At 40.4% G+C, this 26,761-nt stretch overlaps 1 protein-coding gene and 1 non-coding gene across 4 annotated transcripts in view; both read right to left on the bottom strand.

Moving 5' to 3' along the window:
- Positions 1 to 6,532: 6,532 nt before the first annotated feature.
- Positions 6,533 to 6,606, bottom strand: TRNAN-GUU (transfer RNA asparagine (anticodon GUU)). The gene has a single exon. It is a non-coding gene; the product is annotated as a tRNA-Asn (tRNA).
- A 15,971-nt stretch (positions 6,607 to 22,577) lies between these two features.
- Positions 22,578 to 26,761, bottom strand: part of dgt1 (dim gamma-tubulin 1) — a 40,057-nt gene continuing 35,873 nt past the window's right edge. For all 3 annotated transcript variants that reach the window (XM_068364205.1, XM_068364207.1, XM_068364206.1), the window contains exons 9-10: positions 25,523 to 25,651; positions 22,578 to 22,879 (exon numbers count right to left, since the gene is read on the bottom strand). In XM_068364205.1, coding sequence (XP_068220306.1) covers positions 22,658 to 22,879; positions 25,523 to 25,651 — 351 coding nt within the window. In that variant the 3' untranslated portion in view covers positions 22,578 to 22,657. The remainder of the gene's footprint in view (positions 22,880 to 25,522; positions 25,652 to 26,761) is intronic.

The raw sequence follows: 26,761 nt of genomic DNA, 5'->3' as shown, positions 1-26,761 counted from the left end.
ATTGGTGATCCAATAGGTGCTATTTGGAACGATATATTATTAGCGCCTAAATATTATGCGTAGAGTGGAGAGAGAGAGAGAGAGAGAGAGAGAGAGAGAGAGAGAGAGAGAGAGAGAGAGAGAGAGAGAGAGAGAGAGAGAGAAGGGTGGGTTGATACTTAGGTAAATGCAAACGAAGGATATTTCCGTGTTATGAATATTGATATGAAGAGCCAGTTCCAATATTATTCAAGAAAATTTTATTTAGAAATAGGATAGGAAAATTCAAATAAAAAGTTAACATAAAATCTCTTGATGAATTAGTTTCGAAATCATATTAGATTACATTTCTTAAAAGAATAAAAAAGTTTTCTCTCTTTTCATAGAGATTTCATCCATCATCGCATTTCTTTTGAGTGATATCGGTAATTTCCCTCCTCCTCACATTCGAACCATCCTAACGATGTCTCGGTTGTTTAATGTCGTCCACCTTTCAGGGCAAGAGGGGCATGATCTCTCCAAGTCAGGTCTGGCCAGGCTAGGAAAATATCCGCTTTTATAACACCGTTCGGTAGTTATGAATCTAAAGTAATGCCTTTTGGGTTAAGAAATGCAGCCAGTTCTTTCCAAAGATTAATGAATAAAGTTTTAAATGGTATTGATGATTGTGTCGTGTATTTAGATGATCTTGTTATACTTTCAGAAACTTGGGAAGAACATTTACGAATTTTAGCTAAAGTCCTGACAGCCCTTGAAAAAGCAAACCTTGTATTAAATTTAAAGAAATGCGAATTTGGTAAGACCTATATCACTTATTTATTTATTTATTATTATTATTATTATTATTATTATTATTATTATTATTATTATTATTATTATTATTATTACTAGCCAAGCTACAACCCTAGTTGGAAAAGCAAGATGCCATAAGCCCAAGGGCTCCAACAGGGAAAAATAGCCCAGTGAGGAAAGGAAATAGATAAATGATGAGAATACATTAACAATATATCATTCTAAAAACAGTAACAGCGTCAAAACAGATATGTCCGATATAAACTATTAACAACAACTTTAGGGTATAAAGTGGCTCTCGTTAAGATTTGTCCTAAGAGTGGGAACACAGAAGCTATCTCCAATTTCCCAATCCCAGCAACTAAAAAGCAGCCCATGAGATTTCTCGGGAGGGCTTCATATTTCCGTAGATTTGTACCCAATTTTTCAGAAATAATCGCTCCCATAATTAATCTTTTTAAGAAGGGGTGAAGTTTTGTATTTGATGAGGAATGTGTAGAAGCTTTCAACTTAAAAACATATTTAGAAAAATAATAAAATAAAAATTTAATTTTTATCATATATTAGATGTTATAATGTATATACAAAAATGTAAAATATAATTGTTAAGGATATATTTCTTTATAAAAGGAAAAAAAATGTTTTAAGAAAATGTAATTGTATTTTCATAATAAAAGATAAAAAAAAAATTAAAGGCCGTAATGCTTCACGAGCCAGTATTGTTGTTACCTGATTTTAGCAAGGAATTTAATTTAGCGATCGAAGCTAGTGATCTTGGTATAGGCGGAGTCTTGTTACAAGGAGTGCATGGAACAAAGCTCCCAGTTGCATATTATTCAAAGAAACTGAATAAAGCTCAACAAAATTATTCAACGATTGAGAAGGAATTGTTTAGTTTAGTTTCAGTTTTACAGCGCTTCGAGATTTATGTTCGTAGTAGTCCTGTTTTAATTGTGTATACAGATCACAATCCGTTAGTTTATTTGGAAAGATTTAAGAAGAATAAACGTCTCATCCGTTGGAGTTTAGAGCTACAAGATTATAATCTGAAGATAGGTCATATAAAAGGAGAGAATAATGTTATAGCTGATAGCCTTTCCTGAGATTTCTTCAGAATAAGGAAAAGTTTTTTTTTCTTCTCTTTTCAACGATTTTTTTTTTTTTTTTTTTTTTTTTTTTTTTTTTTTTTTTTTTTTTTTTTTTTTTTTTGCTGAAGCTTTGTGTTAAGTGAATGGAATACGAAAGAAGAATGTTTTCCTGATGTTAAGTTGGGGTTTCATGCAGATGTTCCTCAGTTCAGGGATGAATGAGTTTTTTAAAAATAAAAAAAAAGTAAAATCAGTAGATTTTCTTTTTTTTTCTTCTTGGGGAACGTGTCATTGGTAGACATAATACTTTTAAAGGGAGATGCTTAAAAGACAAAAATAACTATTCCCGGTGTGAGCAGCGAGGCGAGACAAGATTCGACTGTGGCCCTGTTTGGGCAATCCTGTCATGTCTTCATTTTCATCAGCATTTTGGAAGTAATCCAAGAGCACCTGCCGTTATAAGGAAACTCCTGTTTGACCAAGATGTCATCGTCTTAATTAGTGGTGTCAGCATATTTTGAGAAACAGAGCCTGAGGGAAGTCCCTGTTTAGGATATATGTTACGACTTAACACGTTGTCTAGATTGCATCAGAAATTTCTTCTAGAAGCTTCAATGGCGTAATCGAAGTGGATGTTTTTTTGAGGAAGCCAATAGAGATGCAGAACTGTTAAAAAGAATGCCATCTATGGAGGTGACCACTGCCCACTGTAATTAACTCCGCCCATACATGGGTATATAAACTTCAAGAAAAGATTGTTCAAGAGAGATAGGACAGGACATAAGACAAGAGAGGAACTATGTCCGAAGTATATAAGATCGAAATCCTAGCAAGATAAGAAACAGAGAAGACCAGAAGCCTAATAGAGCCAAATTCTAACCTTCCCTTCAGACAACAAAAGCTTATCTCCAAAAGATCCTATTATGGCCAAGAAGAAGAGACAAATTGAGGCAGCCAGCCCTCCCTGTTTATGACAAGAAGTAGCCAACACTGCCTGCCCTCGTTCAACAGTATCATCGACTCCTTGGAAGAAGACCTCTGATGTCCCTTATTGATGTCACCCTTTTTTGTGACGTCTTCGAATCCGGTCATCGTGCCAGTTTCATCTGAATTTCAGCCGCCCTCCTGCAACGTTCTCAAGCCTGAAGTCTCCGTACTAGTATCGTCTCAGCAGCTGCAGAAAACTATTCCTTAGGTATTTCTACCTTATTGACTGTTCCCCTTTTCTGTTGATGTTTGATTTGTCAGTTAAAGTAACCGAAGAAGTAACATTAGTTTTCTTTGTAAGTTTGTGAATAAACGTGTTTTTTTTTCATGTGTGTTTCTTTTTATATTCATTTCCCATATTTCAATCGGTGTTGTTGATATTTATTTTGTTTATTAAAAGAACCTGTAACGATTTCAAGCTCGTAACAGGCTGGTATTAAAAACAGGTTAAATATGGTTGGCTGTTTTGTGACAATAGGAAAATATTGAAAGGATAAGAATAAGCGTCCTCTAAGAATTCAAATAGTTCCATTAATTTGTGTCGTAGGTACAATACGTGTTTACCGAATGTTTTCAATAACAATAGCTTGAATAGATTTGTCTGCCTTCGAATTCATGAAACAGAAAACTTCTTCCTGAGGGTTAGCGGTAACTACCCAAGACCTACGTTGTAACAAAGCATTAGATGGTGTTAGTGTGTCTTTATTTCTTTGTTTATCGTGCAAGTCAAGTTGGTATTACATGAATGCTTTTGAATAAATATAAGTGACAATAGGATCATTTGAGGAGTTTTATATCACAACGAAGAAAGATTCGCGCAATATCAGGTTTCAAAGGTTTACGCTTGTTTGGATGGAGGCTTCGTTTTATATCATAGAATTTAGATTCTGTAATTAAAATTGAAGGCAAGAGCGTGCTTTTGCTATGAAAGAAATAAAATTTTGATCCTTTCTCTTTCTCTCTTCCTAATTTGCTGTTATCATCTTCATTCAAATCACTGATATCAACTTCACTTTTCATGCTGACTATTTTATTCTACACAAAGCCGTCTCTCTCTCTCTCTCTCTCTCTCTCTCTCTCTCGCTCTCTCTCTCTCTCTCTCTCTCTCTCTCTCTCTCTCTCTCTCTCTCTCTCTCTCTATATATATATATATATATATATATATATATATATATATATATATATATATATATATATATATATATATATATATTATTGTTGCATATGCAGATGATGCTACTCTCTTTGCATCAATTCCATCCCTTGAATGTAGATCTGGGGTTGGTGAATCCCTTAATAGAGATTTAGCTAGAATTAGTGCATGGTGCAAATTATGGGTATGAAGTTGAATCCTAACAAAACTCAAAGTATGATTGTAAGTAGGTCAAGGACGTTGGCTCCTCAACATCCGGATCTCAGTATTGATAATGTTTCTTTAAATTTGTATGACTCTTTTAAATGTTTAGGTGTGATTCTCGACAACAAATTGACTTTTGAGAAACACATAAGGTCTGTGTCTTCTTCAATTGCACAAAAAATTGGCTTATTGAGAAAGTCTTTTAAGATTTTCGGTGATCAATCTATTCTGAAGAAGTGTTTTAATTCTTTCATTTTACCTTGTTTTGAGTATTGTTCTCCGGTCTGGTCTTCAACTGCTGATCCTCATCTTAATTTGTTGAAAAGGAACTTACGGTCTATTAATTTTCTTATTCCTGATCTAGATATTAATCTTTGGCACCGTCATTCAGTTAGTTCATTATGCATGTTGCATAATATTTTTTTCATAACTCTGACCATCCTTTACATTCAGATCTCCCTGGACAATTCCATCCTGTTCGTAATACTAGGCAGGCAGTTAATTCTAATAGCCAGTCCTTCTCCATCATGAGGCTCAATACTACACAGTACTCTAGAAGTTTTATTCCAGCTGTTGCCAAGTTGTGGAATGATCTTCCTAATCGGGTAGTTGAATCGGTAGAACTTCAAGAGTTCAAAGTTGCAACAAATGTTTTTATGTTGACCAGGCGGACGGAGTCTTTTTATTGTTTATATATGAAATATTGGTTTTTGGCGTTGTTAATAGTTTATATATGACATATCTGTTTTGACGTTGTTACTTTTATTAGAATGATTTATTGTTAATTTTGTTAACTTGTTCTCATAATTTATTTATTTCCTTATTTCCTTTCCTCACTGGACTATTTTTCCCCATTGGAGCCCCTGGGCTTATAACATCTTGCTTTTCCAGCTAGGGTTGTAGCTTGGCTAGTAATAATAATAATAATATTGAAGTGAAATTGTGATTACAATAATAGTATTACAGCGAAAGGGCGGTAATACTCAAGGTCTGAAACCAAGAGATTATTTCGTGTGATGTGGTCAGATTAAAGTGACTGATACCGGTATAACTCATTATTTAACACCCACAGTAGACTTCATAGACGACGAAAAGTCTGCCCTTTGGACGAAGACTATCGAAAGGAGTTGAAACATTCGAAAAAAAAAAAAATGAAAATTCCGATTTGGGAACTTTGTTAGGTTGTTATATGCATTGCCACCTGAACGTACTTTTTGGTAGTTAATGAAATAATCTTTATTGATCGTCTGTTATAATTATATTTATGTGGCTGCTTTAGGGGGTAACGAAATAATAAGATCAACATGAAATTGACAAATATTTCAACGAAACTATTATTGAGAGATTAACTCGTAACCCTTTTAATCTTTTTCTTATAAGAAGTAAGTAAAGTTCATTAAGTTGCCACTGCAATAGATGAATTAAATGCTGTCATCAATCCCACATTAGTATTAGATAGATAAAGGAAGTTGTTTTTCGCCATATTGCGAAATGATGAAAATATCTACGCGTTGGTCTGACCCATCCTTTTTTTTTTTCTTTTGAAAAGTCCTGCTTCTTCACTGGGACACTGCCTATGATTTTGCCCATCAGTTGTTTTAGGTTTCTATTACCTTTATCTTTTACATCTTCATAGGATAATGAATATATTATTCCTCTGCTACATCAAGTTATTAACAGAAAGTTAAATATAACAGACTGTATAAATAACACTTGCAAACACTAGGAAAGCCTTGAAGGCAAAGTCTACTGAAAACTTGAACATTAACAGAGATTACCAGAATATATGAATAATTGTGAATAGAATATATTCTTACAACTCCTGAGTAATGTAGAAAATACAAGTCTTCAATTATTATTGTTTATTAGTGAGCTTTCTAAAGAAATAATGATAGCTTCAGATGCAACCCGATTACTTTGCCATAACAAAGAACTGTATTGACTATTAATAATATTCTGTAAGTTTATTTTTTTATTTAATAGTATTTATTCTACTAATATGGTTACTTGATAAATTCAGAGTATTCAGTATCGTTATATATACATAGGAAATTCCGTTCTCAAGGTTAAGTATATTAATAGAAAAGAAAATTGATAAAATATTGTGATGATTCCATCATCATTCATCCCCACTGCAACCCACTAAAAGTTGTTATAACTTCAATTTTCTACCCAACACCGTATGTGGAACCCTAATCGATTATTACCCAACATCCTTTCCCCCCCGTTCTTAACCAAACTTAATATCTAATACCAGCAGCTGTTACATGGCTTGCAAAAATCACTAACCAACTCTGGATATGAGTAAAACCAAAAAAATTAAAAGTAACGCCCCCGGGTGGGCTCGAACCACCAACCTTTCGGTTAACAGCCGAACGCGCTAACCGATTGTGCCACGGAGGCTTGACAGTTTGAGGAAACCAACTTTTATCTGTAGAAGGAAACATGTTTTAGTGACGGGAGAAATTTTATTTAAATATTTTTTATATTAGTGACTTGGTCTCATTATAGGTTTTATCTTTAATGAAAAGTTTTTTTTTATATATTTATAATTTTTTGATTGATTTTTATTTTTTTTTTTTCAGGTGTAGTAGTAACGTATATTTTTTCAGTCTGCATTGACGTGGCGTCCTCAATGATAGGCTTTGGCCACGCATGTAGACCTGTATTCATCAATCCACTCAGTCTAATATCCAGTAATATATATTGTGATGTGTTTATGTTTGCATAACAATGACCTTCGATGTCAGGATGCCAGATGAATTCAAATCATTCACACACACACACACACACACACACACACACACACACACACACATATATATATATATATATATATATATATATATATATATATATATATATATATATATATATATATATATATATATATATATATATATATATATATATATATATATATACACATACATATATATATATATATATATATATATATATATATATATATATATATATATACACACACATACATATATATATATATATATATATATATATATATATATATATATATATATATATATATATATATATACACACATACATATATATATATATATATATATATATATATATATATATATATATATATATATATATATATATATACACACATACATATATATATATATATATATATATATATATATATATATATATATATATATATATATATATATATATATACCAAGGCACTTCCCCCAATTTTAGGGGGGTAGCCGACATCAAACAAATGACACAACAAAGGGGACCTCTCCTCTCTACGTTCCTCCCAGCCTGACAAGGGACTCAACTGAGTTCGGCTGGTACTGCTAGGGTGCCACAGCCCACCCTCCCCCGTTATCCACCACAGATGAAGCTTCATAACGCTGGATCCCCTACTGCTGCTACCTCCGCGGTCATCTAAGGCACTGGAGGAAGCAGTAGGGCCTACTGAAACTGCGTCACAATTGCTCGCCATTCATTCCCATTTCTAGCACGCTCTCTTGCCTCTCTCACATCTATCGTCCTCTCACGCAGAGCTTTCTTCACTCCATCCATCCACCCAAACCTTGGCTTTCCTCTTGAACTTCTCCCATCAACTCTTGCATTCATCACCTTCTTTAGCAGACAGCCATTTTCCATTCTCCCAACATAGCCAAACCACCTCAACACATTCATATCCACTCTAGCTGCTAACTCATTTCTTACACCCGTTCTCACCCTCACCACTTCGTTCCTAACCCTATCTACTCGAGATACACCAGCCATACTCCTTAGACACTTTATCTCAAACATTCAATTTCTGTTTCTCCGTCACTTTCATTCCCCACAACTCCGATCCATACATCACAGTTGGTACAATCATTTTCTCATATAGAAATCTCTTTACATTCATGCCCAACCCTCTATTTTTTTTTACTACTCCCTTAACTGCCCCCAACACTTTGCAACCTTCATTCACTCTCTGACGTACATCTGCTTCCACTCCACCATTTGCTGCAACAACAGACCCCAAGTACTTAAACTGATCCACCTCCTCAAGTAACTTTCCATTCAACATGACATTCAACCTTGCACCACCTTCCCTTCTCGTACATCTCATAACCTTACTCTTACCCACATTAATTCTCAACTTCCTTCTCTCAAACACCCTTCCAAATTCTGTCACTAATCGGCCAAGCTTCTCTTCCGCGTCTGCAACCAGTACAGTATCATCCGCAAACAACAACTGATTTACCTCCCATTCATGGTCATTCTCGTCTACCAGTTTCAATCCTTGTCCAAGCACTCGAGCATTCACCTCTCTCACCACTCCATCAACATACAAGTTAAACAACCACGGCGACATCACACATCCCTGTCTCAGCCCCACTCTCACTGGAAACCAATCGCTCACTTCAATTCCTATCCTAACACATGCTTTACTACCTTTGTAGAAACTTATCACTGCTTGCAACAACCTTCCGCCAACTCCATATAACCTCATCACATTCCACATTGCTTCCCTATCAACTCTATCATACGCTTTCTCCAGATCCATAAACGCAACATACACCTGCATACCTTTTGCTAAATATTTCTCGCATATCTGCCTAACTGTAAAAATCTGATTCATACAACCCCTACCTCTTCTAAAACCACCCTGTACTTCTAAGATTGCATTCTTTGTTTTATCCATAATCCTATTAATCAGTACTCTACCATACAATTTTCCAACTACACTCAACAACAAACTAATATCCCTTGAATTACAACACTCATGCACATCTCCCTTACCCTTATATAGTGGTACAATACATGCACAAACCCAATCTATTGGTACTATTGACAACACAAAACACATATTAAACAATCTCACCAACCATTCAAGTACAGCCACACCCCCTTCCTTCAACATCTCAACACTCACACCATCCATACCAGATGCTTTTCCTACTCTCGTTTCATTTAGTGCTCTCCTCACTTCCTCTATTGTAATCTCTCTCTCATTCTCATCTTCCATCACCGGCACCTTAACATCTGCAACAGCAATTATATCTGCCTCCCTATTATCCTCAACATTCAGTAAACTTTCAAAATATTCTGCCCACCTTTTCCTTGCCTCCTCTCCTTTTAACAACCTTCCATTTCCATCTTTCACTGTCTCTTCAATTCTTGAGCCAGCCTTCCTTACTCTCTTCACTTCTTTCCAAAACTTCTTCTTATTCTCTTCATATGAATGACCCAATCCCTGACCCCACCTCAGGTCAGCTACCCTCTTTGCCTCACTTACCTTGCACTTTACTTCCACATTTTTCTCTGTATATTTTTCATACTTCTCTACACTATTACTCTGCAACCATTCTTCAAAAGCCCTCTTTTTCTCTTCCACTTTTACTTTCACTCCTTCATTCCACCATGCACTGCCCTTCCTCATGCTGCCTCCAACAACCTTCTTGCTACACACATCACTTGCAATCCCAACAAAATTTTCTTTTACTAACTTCCACTCCTCCTCTAAATTACCAGTTTCTCTTACTTTCACTTCGTCATATGCCATTTTCAACTTTTCTTGATATTTACTTTTTACCCCCTCCCTTTTATTAGCTCTTCAACCCTCACTAGCTCCCTTTTACATCCATCTACTCTATTCCCCCACTCTTTTGCTACAAATAATTTTCCTTCCACCAAAAAATGATCAGACATACCATTAGCCATACCCCTAAAAACGTGCACGTCTTTCAATCTTCCAAACATTCTTTTAGTTATCAACACATAATCCATTAATACCCTTTCTACTATTCTTCCATTTGCCACTCTTACCCATGTATACTTATTTCTATCTTTCTTTTTGAAAAAGCTAGAACTTATCACTATCTCTTGCTCAACACACTTATCTACCAGTCTCTCATCACACTCATTTTCACCTAGTACCCCATACTTCCCAATGACACCTTCTACCTCTCCAGTGCCCACTCTAGCATTTAAATCACCCATGACAACTACATAATTCCTTCTACCCAGTCCTTCTACACACCTAGTTAATTCATTCCAGAACTCATTCCACTCTTCTTCACTTTTCTCACTACCTGGCCCATATGCACTGACAAAAGCCCAACATTCCCTACCCAACCTAACCCTTACCCACATTAACCTAGATGATATCTCCTTCCACTCCACTACTTTACCTGTCATCCATTCACTCAGTAATAAAGCCACACCCTCTCTTGCTCTTCCTCTTTCAATCCCAGACACTCTACCAGACATTGCACCAAACATCACTTCACCCTTCCCTTTTATCTTTGTCTCACACAAGGCCAATACATCCATCCTTCTATTCCTAAACATACTTCCAATCTCACATCTTTTACTCTCTATTGTACTACATCCACGCACATTCAAACACCCCAAAACTAGAGTGCGGGGAGCAGTCACTCTCCCCCCAGCTCCACCTCTTTGCTGGTGTCTCACAGGATTGTAAATACAGGAGAGGGGGTTCCCAGCCCCCTCGTCCCGTCCCTTTTAGTCGCTTCTTATGACACACAGGGATAACGTTAGCGCTATTCTAATTGTTTTAATGCCCCCACGGCATAAATCCAAATGAATTTTCCCCTTGAAAATTATTGATTTGAAGTATATCAAACGTTGGGACATGAAAGCAGGGGCATCATTTGTTGGTAGGCCTACTGCTAGGGTGTCACAACCCACCCTCCCTCGTTATCCACCACAAATGAAGTTTCATATGCTGAATCCCCAACTGCTGCTACCTCAGCAGTCACAAAGGCGACTGGGGGAAGCAGCACGGCCTACTGGAATTGCCTCACAATTGCTCGCCATCCATTCGTATTTGTATCATGCTCTTTTGCCTCTCTCACATCTATCCTCCTATCACCTAGAGCTTTCTTCACTCCATCCATCCACCCAAACCTTGGCCTTCCTCTTGCACTTCTTCCATCAACTCTTGCATTCATCACCTTCAGCAGACAACCATTTTCCATTCTCTCTGCATGACCAAACCACATCAAAACGTTCATATCCACTCTAGCTGCTAAATCATTTCTTACGCCCAGTCTCACCTTCACTAATTCGTTCCTAAGTTTATCTAATAGAGATACACCAGCCAAACTCCTCCAATACTTCATCTTGAACACATTCAATTTCTGTCTCTGTCACTTTCATCCCCCCCACAACTCTGATCCATTCATCACTTTATCATACAGAACTCTCTTTACATTCATTCCTAAACCTCTATTCTTTACCAATTCCTTCACTGCTCTGATCCATACACCACTTTATCATACAGAACTCTCTTTACATTCATTCCTAAACCTCTATTCTTTACCAATCCCTTCACTGCTCCCAACATGACATTCAACCTAGCACCACCTTCCCTTCTCGTGTATCTCATAACCTTAATCTTACCCACATTAACTCCCAACTTCCTTCTCTTGCCCACCCTTCCAAATTCTGTCACTAACTGACCCAGCTTCTCCTCCGAGTTTGCAACTACTAGTTTTGTTTGCAAATAACAACTAATTCGCCTCCCACTCATGATCACTCTCGTCAGTCAGTTTCAATCCTCGATTAAGCTCTCGAGCATTCACCTCCCTCATAACTTCATCAACTAACAAATTGAACAACCATGGTGACATCACACATCCTTGTCTCAGCCCCACTCTCACTGGAAACCACTCCCTCACTTCATTTCTATCCTAATACATGCTTTACTGCCGATGTAGAAACTCTTCACTGCTTGCAACAACCTTCCACCAATTCCATATAACCTCACCACATTGTACATCACCTTCCTATCAACTCTATCATAAGCTTTCTCCAGATACATAAATGCAACATGCACCTCCTTGCCTTTTGCTAAATATTTCTCGCACATCTGCCTAACTAAAAAATCTGATCCATATATCCCCTACCTCTTCTAAAACAACCCTGCATGTCTAAGATGACATCTTCTGTTTTATCCTTAATTCTATTAATTATCACTCTACCATACACTTTTCCAACCACACTTTACAAACTAATGCACATTTCCTTTACCCTGTATAGCGGAACAATGCACGCACTCACCCAGACCACTGGTAACATTGACAACATAAAACATATTAAACAATCTCACCAACCATTCAAGTACAATCACACGCCCTTCCATTAACATCTCAGCCCTTACACCATCCATGCCAAGTGCTTTTCCTGCTCTTTTTTTTCATCTAGTGCTCTCTTCACTTCCTCTCTTGTAATTTTTCTCTCATTCTCATCTCCCATCACTGGTACCTCCACACCTGCAGCAGAAATTATATTTGTCTCTCTATTATCTCAACATTCAGCAACCTTTCTAAATAATTAGCCCACCTTTCCTTGCCCGCTCTCCTTTCAACAACCAAATATTTAGATTGATATCTTGACACCTCTCCTTGATGAAGTTTTTTTTATAACATCAATAAAGAAAAAATTATTAAAAAAAATGACGAAATCTTTTGTTTTGACACTGCAAGCAAAATATCCATGAATAGCTTTATTGTAACTTGAATAAGAATAAAAGCTATTCAAAATTGACTTAATATTCTGCTTTGACATAATATTCAATTTGAGTACATACAATCTTTTAAATATATCAAAGTAGATGTAAGGACAAAACACAACATGATAAGAATATAATGAAGTATAAAATTATTTGATTAGACGTCAGACATTTACAGTTTACAGCTGCATTTAAAACTAACACATAGTAATGGGTTTATGCAGACAATACATGTTATTAATGGAATAAGCAAAATACAAATTAATAATGCAATGTAATTGGCAAAATTGGAAAATTAGTTGTAGCAAAAGAGTGGGGGAATAGAGTAGTTGGATGTAAAAGGGACCTAGTGAGGGTTGAAGAGCTAATAAAACAGGGGGTAAAATGTAAATATCAAGAAAAATTGAAAAAGGCATATGACGAAGTGAAAGTAAGAGAAACTGGTAATTTAGAGGAGGAGTGGAAGTTAGTGAAAGAAAATTTTGTTGGGATTGCATGTGATGTGTGAGGCAAGAAGTTTGATGGAGGCAGCATGAGGAAGGGCAGTGAATGGTGGAATGAAGGAGTGAAGGTAAAAGTGGAAGAGAAAAGGAGGGCTTTTAAGGAATGGCTGCAGAGTAATATTGTAGAGAAGTATGAAAGATATAGAGAGAAAAATGTGGAAGTAAAACGCAAGGTAAGTGAGGCAAAGAGGGCTGCTGACCTGAGGTGGGGTCAGGGATTGGGTCATTCATATGAAGAGAATAAGAAGTTTTGGAAAGAAGTGAAGAGAGTAAGGAAGGCTGGTTCAAGAATTGAAGAGACAGTGTAAGATGGAAATGGAAGGTTGTTAAAAGGAGAGGAGGCAAGGAAAAGGAGGGTGGAGTATTTTGAAAGTTTACTGAATGTTGAGGATACAGTAATAGGGAGGCAGATATAATTGCTGTTGCAGGTGTTGAGGTGCTGGTGATGGGAGATGAGAATGAGAGAGAGATTACAAAAGAGGAAGTGAGGAGAGCACTAGATGAAACGAGAGTAGGAAAAGCATCTGGTATGGATGGTGTGAGAGCCGAGATGTTGAAGGGAGGGGGTGTGACTGTCCTCGAATGGTTGGTGAGATTGTTTAATGTGTTTTGTGTTGTCAATGGTACCAGTAGATAGGGTTTGTGCATGTATTGTACCACTATACAAGGGTAAGGGAGATGTGCATGAGTGTTGTAATTCAAGGGATATTAGTTTGTTGAGTGTAATTGGAGAAGTGTATGGTAGAGTACTGATTAATAGGATTAAGGATAAAACAGAGAATGCCATCTTAGAAGTACAGGGTGGTTTTAGAAGAGGTAGGGGTTGTATGAATCGGATTTTTACAGTTAGGCAGATATGCGAGAAATATTTAGCAAAAGGTAAGGATGTGTATGTTGCGTTTATGGATCTGGAGAAAGCGTATGATAGAGTTGATAGGGAAGCAGTGTGGAATGTGATGAGGTTATATGGAGTTGGTGGAAGGTTGTTGCAAGCAGTGAGAGGTTTCTACAAAGGTAGTAAAGCATGTGTTAGGATAGGAAATGAAGTGAGCGATTGGTTTCCGGTGAGAGTGGGACTGAGACAGGGATGTGTGATGTCGCCGTGGTTGTTTAACTTGTATGTTGATGGATTGGTAAGAGAGGTGAATGCTTGAGTACTTGGACGAGGATTGAAACTGGCAGACGAGAATGACCATGAATGGGAGGTAAATCAGTTGTTGTTTGCTGATGATACTGTACTGGTTGCAGACGCGGAAGAGAAGCTTGGCCGATTAGTGACAGAATTTGGAAGGATGTGTAAGAGAAGGAAATTGAGAGTTAATGTGGGTAAGAGTAAGGTTATGAGATGTACGAGAAGGGAAGGTGGTGCAAGGTTGAATGGAGAGTTACTTGAGGAGGTGGATCAGTTTAAGTACTTGGGGTCTGTTGTTGCAGCAAATGGTGGAGTGGAAGCAGATGTACGTCAGAGTGTGAATGAAGGATGCAAAGTGTTGGGGGCAGTTAAGGGAGTAGTAAAAAATAGAGGGTTTGGCATGAATGTAAAGAGAGTTCTTTATGAGAAAGTGATTGTACCAACTGTGATGTATGGATCAGAGTTGTGGGGAATAAAAGTGATGGAGAGACAGAAATTGAATGTGTTTGAGATGAAATGTCTAAGGAGTATGGCTGGTGTATCTCGAGTAGATAGGGTTAGGAACGAAGCAGTGAGGGTGAGAACGGATGTAAGAAATGAGTTGGCAGCTAGAGTGGATATGAATGTGTTGAGAGAATGGAAAATGGCTGTCTGCTAAAGAAGGTGATGAATGCAAGAGTTGATGGGAGAAGTACAAGAGGAAGGCCAAGGTTTGGGTGGATGGATGGAGTGAAGGAAGCTCTGGGTGATAGGAGGATAGATGTGAGAGAGGCAAGAGAGCGTGCTAGAAATAGGAATGAATGGCGAGCGATTGTGACACAATTCCAGTAGGCCCTGCTGCTTCCTCCGGTGCCTTAGATGACCGTGGAGGTAGCAGCAGTAGGGGATTCAGCATTATGAAGCTTCATCTGTGGTGGATAATGTGGGATGGTAGGCTGAGGCACCCTAGTAGTACCAGCCGAACTCGGTTGAGTCCCTTGTCAGGCTGGGAGGAACGTAGAGAGGAGAGGTCCCCTTTTTTGTTTCATTTGTTTGATGTCGGCTACACCCCAAAATTGGGGGAAGTGCCTTGGTATATGTATGTGTATGTAATTGGCAAATAGAAACTTGCAAATCTTGCAATAATAAATAACTAACATTGAATAATAATGGGAAAATATGAACTTGCAAATTTGGCAATAATAAATCACTGACACCTTTACAGTACAGCATAGTCCCGACTTTTTTTTTTCATCTTTTATTATGAAATCCACATTTACATCATAGTATATTTACGTAGATATTTTTTTTATTTTACATATAGTGTATTTACAATTGAAATTTTTACTATTTATTTAAATATGTTTTTAAATACAAAATATATCTAGTCGTGAATACTTTGATGGAAGTTTTAAATCTTATTTTATTTACATTAAACGTATTTATCATTCTGCTTTTAATACATTTAAGCAACTATGGTGACTAGTTCTTGGTCCTCTCTTTGCAGATGATGTTATGGAGATCAGCCAAAATATTCTTTGATGGAAAGTACAAAGTGCTTTTGGCTATCAATGTAGTTTGATCTCTCAGAACATTGAGGATCATTTGCGAAGGCTATAGTACCCTGATTGTCTACTTATTTTTGTTGTTTTGTCAACAAAATTCTTGAATCCAAGTTCCTAAAGCAGTTTTCTAAAATTAGAAACCATGGCTTTCTCTCAAAAGGTAGAATCTTAAAGATTTTCTTTGAAGTCGACCTGGTAAGGATTGACGGTTGATAACTCATTTCGAGTAACCAGTGATCTGAAAAAAAACTAATTGCTGTGCTAATTACAAAAATTAAAAAGAAGGGGGGAAAGATCCAAGGAAATCCCCCCTTCTATAGTAAGGCTGGATTAACTGGAGAACTTGTACCAGGTTCTTCCCTTGCTCACAGCTCGTATTAGAATAGTTTTGAGGAAGAGAATGTCTAATACTGGGGCTAAAAAAGATGTTCACCTAGTCACCTATGTAGTGGAGGCTTATCTAGAATAACATTGTAGGAAAAAAGGAAAAAGGGGAGGCCCATATCCTGAACATTTTATCTTAAATGTTCAGAGAGTGAACCTCAACCGATTTTACTACGTCCTTTCGGACTATAACTTCCATTCCCTACTTGTGGTAAATCCAGGTATGCTCCTACACTAGTAGGAGCTATTACATCCTCGGTTTTAGCCTTCAGGGGGAGAGGAACTTGATCCCTTGGTCTGAGTGGCAGGCCTACCAGCTGACATCCTTTTTTCTGAAGTGGGTTGTTTCCGTCTAGCGATCTTTTGTATGGAGAACAGATAGAGGGAATTCACTAAATCTGACTTTCTGAGACTTAATGCCTCTCCAAGGGGCATTTGTTCTGAGCATCTGGCCAAGATTGCGTCATGCTTACTCAGGACAGTTCTCCATTGAGGAACACCACCATCACTGTCCATTACCTGCAAGACAACCAACAGGACCTTAGATATGGTTACTCCAGGACCTGTGGTGGCTGCTCAACAAGTGGTACTGTATAACTACCCTAGCTCCTTTGCAGAATTAGTACCAGTTGGTCGAGGGCAGATGTTCCAGCGTTGTTAGTCTGGGAAGAATTTAAAGGAATTATTAGCCTCTTTTTTCTTCATCTTCCCCCTCTCTTGGGGCACATCATCAGTAGACTCTACAAGCTGGCCTCCGTCTGACTGCAGTGCGAGTCCACTCATTTACCATGGTTGCACAGGCTATCAACCCTTTGGTATTGATGGGCTAATGATTTATGAGGTGTCAGGATACACCATTGAGCTTGGGTTTGTATCCTGCAGCAAGTTATTCAGCCAGTTGGAATAGGACTTTCATTCACCTAAGGAAATTCTCCTTCGTAAAGAACAAAGGTTTGTATTTATGCAGGAACAAATGACAAATTTCGAAGTAATTTGTATTTTTCCTAGCTATATACACCCAAGTTTATATACACCTAAGTTTTTTTAACACATACTTGTCCTGTCATTACTTTCCCCTTTGAATTCCTGCCTGCAACCAAAAAAAGGTATAGGTGGAAAACTAGAATTAAGGCGTTCCCTGATGGTTAAAGAACATAAGAGACTGCAACCTATTCTTCACTTTGACCGAGAGAAACATTAGGGCATTAAGCTAATAGCAGAAATATCTGACCTAAATCAACTTTACAGTATTCTAATGTTGTGGCTACATGTACCTTTCAGAAAAAAATTACGAGATGATATGATGATGTACGTTAGAAATACCTAAATAACCCTTTGCTCAAGTGATAATTTTTTATGTTCATGTAAGATACCATTACTAGACACTTTTATCTCTGGTACTCATTACAAGTTTAAATTTCTTGCTATTTCAAGTGTCAATTCTGTGTTGAGAACAGACCCTTTTTTATTTCAAAAACTTTCAATATAATTATTTATAAAAATATAAAACTTAAAAAAGGCTGATTAAAATTACATTAGATTTGTTCATTTATTGAATTTTTTTTTATAAATCATTATTTGTATAAAATGACTAGAATTCACAAGTACAGTATAGTTTCTTGTAAAAATAACATTAATAAATTCTTTTGCACTATTTGAAAATCACAAATTGTAAGTAATTTGTATTTTTCCTAACAGTACTTACCTCGAACTACTTTCTTAGAAGTATCTGAGATCTCCTCCCTAACCTACCAAAGATTTTGCGTAGTTACCCACCCTCTCCATTACTTTTGTCGGGGCACTCCGGGGCGGATGGATACTCGCCCTGAGGCGACGAGGGGTCAGCGCGAGGGTGCGCTGCTAGGTCTGAGTCGTCAGTAAGCGTATGTTTAAGTACTACTTGAACTCCTGTAAGATACTAGGGGAAGGATGGGTGAGCAATAACCCGAAAGTAGTTCGAGGTAAGTACTGTTAGGAAAAATACAAATTACTTACAATTTGTGATTTGCTCCAACACGGAGTACTTACCTCGGACTACTTTCTTAGGAGACATACTTTAGGAGGAGGGAGTGGCTTAGAGGCCGGAATATCCCATTAACATACTGGGGCACGGGACCTAGAGAGGAGCTTGTTGCATGACGGAAATTACTGGTCCAATGGAGAAGGCGTCCAGGGATTTCGTCGTACAGTCTTTCAGGTAGTGGGCCGTAAAGGTGGATTGCCTGGCCCAAGTACCTACTCGCATGATTTGGGCCACTGCCATGTTAGTATCAAAAGCTAAGGGAGTGCTAAGGGCCCTAATATCATGGGGTCGCGGGGTACCAGGAACCGCGGCTCCATCACTGTCATAAGCCCTCTTGATGACTTGCCGAAGCCAAAAGGATATATTGTTCTTAGATACTGCCCTCTTGACTGAGCCTGAAGAGAAACAAACTTTTGATGGCTGGTCTGAGTTTGGCTGGCCTACTGTCCTCGAGTAGATGGGCTCCCCACCCCTACTTTGATACGTCCGTGAAGAGCAGCATCTCCAGAGGAGCAGAGGCGAACGGTATCGCTTTTAGTGTGTTCTCCCTGTCAGACCACCAGAGGAGCATGTTCCTGGGGGCCGGGGTCATCTTGACTAGATTCTGCAGAAAGTCCCCCGGTGACCAGAGGTCCTTTAGATTCCACTGGACTGGCCTCAGCTTGAGCCTCCCCTGAGGGACCAACTTCTCCAACGAGACCAGGTGTCCCACGAGTCTCTGCCAATCCTTGGCTCTCATTGGTGTGTCTGTCAGAAATGGGCGAATGACTTGGTCCAGGTTGTTCAGCCTCTCCTGGGAGGGGAATGCCTTTGCCAACTGGGAGTCCAGGACCATCCCTAGGTACATCATCCTGGTGGTGGGGACTAACTGGGATTTTTCCAAGTTGATGGTGATCCCTGCAGAACTGTACAAGTTTCGCCCCATGCTCCTTTAAGTCTTTCTCTGAGGCTGAAAGCAGCAACCAGTCATCGAGGTATCTGATCAGCCTGATGCCCTGTTTGTGTGCTCAGACTGATACCAAGGTGAACACCCTCGTGAACACCTGAGGTGCCGTTGACAGGCCGAAGCAGAGGGTCTTGAACTGAAGGGATTGGGATCCCCACTTCACTCTGAGGAACTTCCTGCTGGAGGGGTATATGGGGATTTGAAAATAGGCATCCTTGAGATCTAGAGACATCATGAAATCCCTTTCTCTCAAGGCTGCCAGCACCGACTTCGACTTCGACATGTCCATCTTGAAGGAGGTTTTCTTGACAAACTTGTTCAGGGCCGAGAGGTCGATGACTGGTCTCCAACCTCCCGTAGCTTTCTCTACCAGGAAGAGCCTGCTGTAGAATCCTGGGGATGATTTTTGGACGGGTTGTAGAGCTCCCTTGCTTAACATGGCTGACACCTCCTCCTGCAGGGCTGCTCCCTTCTCGGGATCTTTGGGTGCCAGCCATTCTGCCCGATGTTCGGGGATCAGAGAGGGCGGTTCCGACAGGAAGGGAATCCTGAATCCCTCCCTGAGGACTGTCACGGACCAGGGGTCCGCCCCGTTGTCTCGCCATGCTTGCCAATATTGTTTGAGGCATCCCCCCACCTGAGGCGTGGGAAGTGTGGGGGGGCCTCTCTCCCTATCTCCTTCTGGGGAGACGGTTTGAACGGCCTCTCCTTGAACCAGAATATTTTTGCCTAAAGAAGGCCTGGGAGAGCCATGGGGATTGGTGCCAGGAAGGGGGAGGAGGCCTCCTGTCTACCCGGAAGCGTAGGCGAGTAGGCCGCGTCCACCGATGTTCTTCTGTGGGAAGGACGTCTTGCCGCCGACTGCCTGGGCTCCGACGAATTCTTCAATTTTCCCATCCCTCTTATGTCTCAGCACCCGCCTGAAGGGGGAACACAGTCTCACCCCGCACCGGTGCATTCCTTAAGAACTTTGCTTCCCGTTTGGGAAGCCTACGGGGGAGCCTGTTGAGGACTGTGTCCTTCCTCCTCAGGACCCAGTTTGCTGTCTAGGTCAGACTTGAACGTGAGGAACTTCATTGCTTTCCCCCCGAACGGATAAGTTCTTGCAGTAGGGCTTGGTTCTCTGGCCGAAAGGTCGTGTGCTAGTTGGAACCCCGCTAGGGTGCTGGCCCACCAGTCCAACCAGGAGGTTACATTGACAATGTCTTGGGAGGTGTCCTCCATCATTGCAAGAAGACCACTGAGGCAGTCCTTTCATCCGTATTGCCCTGGTTCAAGGTTGCAATGGCTTCTTCCAAGGTGCCGGGCCCTGAGTGACGACTGTCTGGCACATAGAACTTCTTCTGGGTCCTTAGTCCAGGCAGGAGCTTGAAGGACTCTTGGGCTCTTAGGGAGTTCTTAGGCCCCGCAACAAACCGATCGACGTGTTCGATGCCCAGGGCAACGTCGGGCGCTAGGTGTAGGGTCAAAGATGGCTTCTGCTGCACAGGATTGTCAACCATCCTGTCCAAACCCGAAAGCCAAGCCTGCTCCAATGAAGGTTGCGGTTCATCTAGCCTGTGATGGTGCCGTATTAGGGCCAGGACCTTCCTGTATGAGGACACCTCATCTGGGGAACACTCGCCGGTGTCTAACAATTCTTCCACCACCTGAACTTCCGTGTCGGTAGCATCTTCGAGCACGGAGGATCCGTGGGAGCAGAGGTATCCCTTCCTTCCTGCCGGGTTGATGGAGCGGCTGCCTTCGTCCCGGCTGGAGTAGCCGTCATGGGGCTTCCCCCTCCCGGGGAAATCCGTGGGGGCCTACTTATCAGTTGTGGCAGCGGCAGTTTCCGTGACTTGGATGGAGCTGGTGCGACAAAGGGAGTGGGAGCCGAGCTGTTGGGTCTCATCTGCGGTTGCCCCGCAGGACGGATGGAGCTGGTGACTTGACGGGTGGGCGGAGCCGAAGAGAGACAGGGCCAGGGCGCGGAAACGGCTCCAGCGGCCACCGAGGCAGGCACTGGAGCGGCAGCCGCCCTGCTCGACCCGCAAGGGAGAAAAGCCACTTTGATAAACTTCCTCCTGGAAGAACTCTTCTTCTTGCTCCTTCTCCTCGTGGTCTTTGCCTTCTTCCTCGCAGGGCCTGCGTAAGAGCTCGCCTTCCTTCTCCTGGATCTCTTCCTCTTCCTTCTCGCCTCCCGGCTGCTGGAGTCCTCCGAAGTGGAAGAGCTGTAGGACGAGGAACTGTCCGAAGAAGATGAAGAGGAGAAGGAGCTGTCGGAGTCCTCCGTATCTTCCACTACCACTCTTGGGGCCCGTGGTCTAGCTATCAGGGTAATGGGCTGCATGAAGTCAGACCGAAGCAATGCTGAGGGTGCCAGGGGCATGCAAAGTGCACCTAGAAAGGCAAACCAGCCCTCAAACTCCTCTTTTTGCCGCATAGGGGACCTGAAGGGCGTCCTTGGTACCGTCCAAACAATGGAGTCGGGGTCCGACGAGCACGTGGCCCTCCTTTCTTTGTCACGGCCGCCCCCGGAACCCGCTGTACCTGTAAAACACTGCCACGATGGGGGGGTAGGAGCTGTTTCAGGCCTCCCCCACAACGGGTATTCACTGGAGACGGGTCATGCGGGCACTAGAACCTCGTCCACGACACACACTTCCGCCACACTAGCAGACCCCCCCACTCGTCTGCCTAGGCCCCACACAGACAGACTCCCCGATATCAGACTCGTGTGGAACGGCAATGGGCCGTTTTCCCGCAACGGACTTACCTCGTCCCCTACTCTGGGTAGGAGAAGGTGAGGGAGAAACTCTCTCCGAAGGCGCTGAGGGGCGAGGTGATGTCCTCCTTCTTTTTATGGCAAACAAGGTCCACTGTAACTTCGGCCAGGACTCGCACTACGGACACGTGGAGGCAGAGGAACACTTATTACCTCTACACAAGGCACACATCGTGTGCGGGTCGACATCAGGCCAGGACAGCCAGGCCCCGCAAGACTTCTCAGCTTTGGGCTCGGGATAACGACGCTGAGATTCCATAATGGAAAACCGGAACACGCAAGCAACACAAGGAAAGGATAAGGGACACAAAGGCGAATCGGATGGGATAAGTGAGAGAGAGCAGCGAGATGAGATCTACGCCGCGACCAGACGCTTACTGACGACTCAGACCTAGCAGCGCATCCTCACGCGCTGACCCCGGGTCACCTCAGGGCGAGTATCCATCCACCCCGGAGCGCCCCGACAATGCTAACGGAGAGGGGGAACTACGCAAAATTCTTGGTCGGTTAGGGAGGAGATCCCAGATACTCCTAAGAAAGTAGTTCGAGGTAAGTACTCCGTGTTGGAACAAATATGTCTTTCAACTTAATATCTGTATTTACATAAATGACTTTAGATCAAAATAGATAATTACAAATTTCATAATTTTGCATCTTTTCCTGGCCCTTCATCAATGTCTTCACCATCCCCTTCCATTACATTTTCTGGGGGTACTTCAGTTACAATAAAGCTGTGGCTTTCAGATAGGTCAATGAATTCCTTAGACCCAGTTGTGGGTAGACGGCTATTAACCAAAAGTTCTTCATCTAGCATGTCTGTATTATTACCATCGAAGTCATCAATAGGAGGAAGAGAAATGGCCTGGAAGGAGAGAAAAAGGTCATCTAAAATTTAGCTATATTTAATGTTTTCAATTAATTTTTATTTATTATGATGGTAAAGTGAGCAATTACTCATATGATTAAAAAATTGTAACTAATTATTTTTAAGTGCTACAACAGTACTATTATGAACCTAATTCAATAATCAACTCATATTAATTACAATGCAATAGCTGGAAATAAGGTCCAATAAACATTTTGGATGTAATTAATGTAAAAGAGAAAAATACATAAAACTTTAATAATTCAAAACAAAAATGTTTATGCTTCAATAATGTTTGCTCTAGTTCAGTGTACTTTATTTAGTAGTGTGTGTGAAAAATCAATTTACTTAATTTATCTATCTACCAAGTCGCTTCTCGCAATTTTGAAGGTAAGCTAGAAAAAGAAAGGGGGGGGGGGGGGCGGCTTTCCTTCTCTTTGCTCCTCCCAGACTGACGAGAGATCTGGTAGAGTATAGTTGGTACTGCTAGGGTGCCACAACCCACCCTCTCCCATTATCCACCACAAATGAAGCTTCACATGCTAAATCCCCTACTGCTGCTACCTCAGCAGTCACCAAGGCAACCAGAACTGCATCATAATCGCTCACCATTCATTCCTATTTCTAGCATGCTCTTATGCCTTCCTCGCATCTATCCTACTATCACCTAGAGCTTTCTTCACTCCATCCATCCACACGAACCTTAGCCTTCCTCTTGTACGTCTCCCATCAACTCTTGCATTCATCACCTTCTTCAGCACACAACCATATTCCATTCCCTATACATGGCGAAACCACCCCAACACATTTATATCCACTCTAGCTGCTAAATCATTTCTTACATCTGTTCTCACCCTCACTGCTTCATTTCTAACCCTATCTAATTGAGATACAACAGCCATACTCCTCAGACGTTTCATCTCAAACACATTCAATTTCTGTCTCTCCATCACTTTCATTCCCCACGACTCCTATCCACGCGTCACAGTTGGTTCAATCACTTTCTCATATAGAAGTCAAATTACATTCATTCTTAGCCCTCTATTCTTTACCACTCCTTTCACTGCTCCCAACACTTTCACCCCTCATTCACTCTCTGACGTACATCTGCTTTCACACCACCATTTGCAGCAACAGACCTAAAGTACTTAACTGATCTACAGTACTTCAAGTAACTCTCCATTCAACGTGACATTTCAACCTAGCACCACCTTCCCTTCTCATGTATCTTATAATCTTACTCTTACCCACATTAACTCTCAACTCCCTTCTCTAACATACCCTTCCAAACTCTGTCACTAATTGACCTAGCTTCTCCTCCGAGTCTGCAACAAATACAGTATCATACGCAAACAACTGACTCGCCTCCCACTCATGATCATTCTCATCCATCAGTTTCAATCCTTGACCAAGCACTTGAACTTTCACCTTCATTACAACTCCATCAACAAACAAATTGAACAACCCTGGTGACATCACACATCCCTCTCTCAGCATCACTCACCCACTTCATTTCCTATCCTAACACATGCTTTACTGCCTATGTAGAAGCTCATCACTGCTTGCAACAATTCCATATAATTCTGACCCTTCTTACATCTCCTATCTGGAACAGGTGAAGATTTAGAAGACAAGTAGGGGTTAAGGAAGGTGGAAGCATGTCTGCACTTCCTTACTCGAGACCACCCTCGTGTACCTCCAAATATTTTGACACCCTAAACTGCCTTCGTGTACCTCCAAATATTTTGACACCCTAAACTGCCTTCGTGTACCTCCAAGCATTGACACCCGAGATAGCCTTCATGTCCTGTACCTGCAAACACCTAAGATCACCCTCATGTAACTCCAAACATTTCGACACCTGAGACCGCCCTCATGTTCCTCCAAACATTTTGACACCCAAGACCACCCTCAGGTTCCTCCAAACATCTTTACACCCAAGGCCACCCTCATGTACCTCCAAACATTTTGACACCCGCAAATTCCCTCTTGTACCTCCCAAGCATTTCGACACCCGAGACAGGACAGCCCTCATATACAGTACCAGCAAACATTTCAAGACACTAAATTGCCCCAAGCACCTCCAAACATTTTGATATCCAAGACCGCATTCATGTCCCTCCACATCTGGACACCTGAGATCACCCTCATGTACCTCCAAACATCTTGACACCCGAGTCCGCCCTCATGTACCTCCAAACATTTTGACACCCAAGGCCACCCTCATGTACCACCAACCATTTTGACACCCGCAACTACCCTCGTGTATCACCAAACATTTTGACACCCGAGACCCCTCATGTACAGTACCTGCAAACATTTCAATACTCTAGATCACCCCTATGTACCTCCAAACATTTCAACACCCAAGACCACCCTCATGTACCTCCAAAGATCTTGACACCCAAGGCTGCCCTCATGTTCCTCCAAAGATCTTGACACCCAAGACTGCCCTCAAGTACCTCCAAACATTCTGACACCCAAGGTTGCCCTCATGTACCTCCAAACATTTTGACACCCAAGAATGCCCTTGGGTTCTCCCTTGCTGAGCATCTTCATACAAACCTTTTATAGAATGCAAATTCATGAACATTATGTCAGGTTAGACCTAAGTTACTTAAGCAACACTTATTCACTTACCAAGGGGTCAGGTATTGGTGTATGATACACACAGGTTGTAATGCTTGGCGTACAAACCACTGGTGTTCTACATTCATCACTGCCACCCTTACTAACACCACAAGCAACGAACAATACTTGATTAGGATCCTGTAATGGAATAAAATTACAATGAAAGAATATTGCAAAATAGTTAAATATTCATTTACAGTATTGTTCAATTCAAAGTGTAAGTTGGCCAAGAAATGATTCTATTTTCAAAAGGAACATTAGAACTCAAATTTGGTATTTTGAGGCTAGAAAAACCTTCAATAACTAAGCCTAAATGAGCAGAGGCTAAACATGTTTTCTGATTAATAGGGTTGGGATGATGCCACTCTTAAACAGGATTTATAACTGAAAAAAAAAAAATATATATGTATCCACAAAAGCAAACTTCTCATTTTACTTATATGGTCAATATTCATTTGCCCATTCTTGTGCAATACAGATCAACTGAAAGTTGTGGACACTGCCTACAGTTTACCTCAACAACTTTATCATTAGAGACTGTATGTATTTTAGCAGAATAATGTACTTGTTCTATTTTGACCTTGGTAAGGGATTTTCCAAAAACAGCGCCAATTCATATTTTCTAAGAATTGCCAACTTTAACCAGAAAGATGGGACACACTTATATTTCCCAATACTTGTGTAAGGAACTAATGACTATTACTTTGTACTTAGGTATACATTAATTCTCTCCTCTATGTGGTGACAAACACCCCGCACCAAGATAGGTAACCTTACTTCGATTACAGTATCAAGGGCAGCCCAACAAAACATAGCTCTTGTTTCACTGACCCTGCAACATTTGCTCATTAAAATTCAGAAATTATTGGTGAAGTGGTATATTAATTACCATCTCACACTTATTTCCTGATAAACTTAAATATACTAGTTTTATTTTCTTTTATTATAAAAAATGATTGTGCATTATTATTCCAAAAATTTTGTTCATTATTCTGTTCCAAACACTGAACAGTTAAATGGAAACTGAAAATAAATTTACGATCAACTAAATGACAGTAGTAGCCTAAGGAAATGATTCAGCTGTATATATTTAAAACAATTAAAAAATGTCTGTTTAAATACAGTAAGGCCTCCACTGGTTAAAGAGTACAAATTAAAATAGAGTAACCTAAATATTGGATGAAAAATTAGGAATACAAATGAATATTTGTTTGAAGAAAAACTAAGGTTAAAACTTAGACCCGATAA

Source organism: Palaemon carinicauda, chromosome 41 (assembly GCF_036898095.1).
Source record: "Palaemon carinicauda isolate YSFRI2023 chromosome 41, ASM3689809v2, whole genome shotgun sequence".
NCBI lineage: Eukaryota > Metazoa > Arthropoda > Malacostraca > Decapoda > Palaemonidae > Palaemon > Palaemon carinicauda.
This window is presented reverse-complemented; position numbering and strand designations above follow the sequence as displayed.